This window comes from Buceros rhinoceros, unplaced genomic scaffold (genome assembly GCF_000710305.1).
Source record: "Buceros rhinoceros silvestris isolate BGI_N320 unplaced genomic scaffold, ASM71030v1 scaffold21000, whole genome shotgun sequence".
Lineage (NCBI taxonomy): Eukaryota > Metazoa > Chordata > Aves > Bucerotiformes > Bucerotidae > Buceros > Buceros rhinoceros.
This window is the reverse complement of record NW_010388230.1, coordinates 20717-22067: the sequence shown is the minus strand read 5'-3', so window position 1 is coordinate 22067 and position 1351 is coordinate 20717. Positions and strand designations below refer to the sequence as shown.

Here is a 1351-nt window from a genome sequence, read left to right as displayed (position 1 = left end):
GGGGTTGTGGTAAGGAGTGGCAGGAAGAGGCACACACGGGCCACAGGCACGCTGGCACAGCCGGGGGCAGCGGGGAGGGGGGCACAGCAAGCCCATGCAGCTGGTATTTACAATGCTATCACAGCCCCCGCCGAGGCAGTACAGTCCACCACTGGATGCAAGAACAGTCTGTCGAGAGAACAAGAGAGTCAGCAGAGGGGAGGGAGGGAGGGTGGGGAGGCTAGTTGCAGAAGAAGACACAGACGGAGAAGAAAGAGTGAGGTGGAAACGGGGGACAAGAGGAAGAGCACAGGGCAGAGCTGCACCGGGAGCTCCTCCCTCCACCAAGGAGGGGCAGAGGCAGCAGATGGGTGGCCAGGGAGACACGGTGATCATGAGGGACTTACCCACTGCTGTGACACGTAGGTCTGGGGCAAGGGGGTGTGGACCAGAATATCTGGGCCAAACCTCAGGAACGGAGTTTTGCTGCCTCCCACGGACATGCCCCCATGGTGGGTGGGGTCTGGAGGCAAGCTGAGCAGCTCAAGCCAACCCACAGCTCCTCTGCGGCGAGCTGGGTTGCTCTCGGCATGGTGGCTTGGACACCAGGACAAAACTGGGGCAGGTTTGCTGGGAGCGCACAGCGAGGCTGCTTGTCCCATGTATCATAGAGGCAAACCACTACCTGGCACTGCTCAGCTGCTCAGTGAGAGGCTGGAAGTGCTGGTCTGCACATCAGCACACATGTACACACGCATTCACACACAGGGCACACGCATTCACACGCAGGGCACACGCATTCACACGCAGAGGAGTGCACACACACACACACAGCCACCCCCACACACCCCCTTGAGGGTCCTCAAAGCTGGCCAGAAACACGCTCTTCTGCAGACAGCCCCAGATACCCTAGGGCAGGGGGGCTCCTCCCCAGTGCAGACCCCATGTGGGGTCCAGGCTCAGTCCTGGGGGCCCAGCCAGCGGCTGCAGGAGGCTTTGGGAGGGTCGGCCCTTGCGAAGGGGTTGAGCTTCCAGGGCAGGCAGTGGCAGGAGTGACACAGCAGCAGGGCCACTGCCAACCCCCTACACTTCAGAGCCTGTGGCAGCACAGCCCCACCCCTATTTCTCTCTTGCCCCCAGACCCCTGAATACCCCCCTGGGATCTGGGGAAGTCAGTGGTGGCACAGCCGTGAGGATCTGGCTGGGGTGGCTCGCAGAGGGCTCCTGGCAGTACAGCTCTCCCCACCACCTTCCCTGCGACAGCTGCACACAGAGACACGAGGGAGGAGAAAAGAGGCAGAAGGGATCGAGAGAGATGAAAAGACAGACTTTGCAAAACAGAGTCGTGTGCCTGGATGCCAACAGGAATGTC

The 1351-nt window shown here is 61.1% G+C and overlaps 1 protein-coding gene across 1 annotated transcript in view; it reads right to left on the bottom strand.

Annotated features, from left to right (window-relative positions):
• CACNA1S (calcium channel, voltage-dependent, L type, alpha 1S subunit) overlaps positions 1–1351 on the bottom strand; it is a gene marked incomplete at its 5' end in the record, with an annotated part of 34977 nt that overhangs the window by 13047 nt on the left and 20579 nt on the right. Inside the window, one exon of the mRNA XM_010145256.1 lies at positions 112–168. Within this exon, the coding sequence (XP_010143558.1) occupies positions 112–168 (57 nt within the window). The remainder of the gene's footprint in view (positions 1–111; positions 169–1351) is intronic.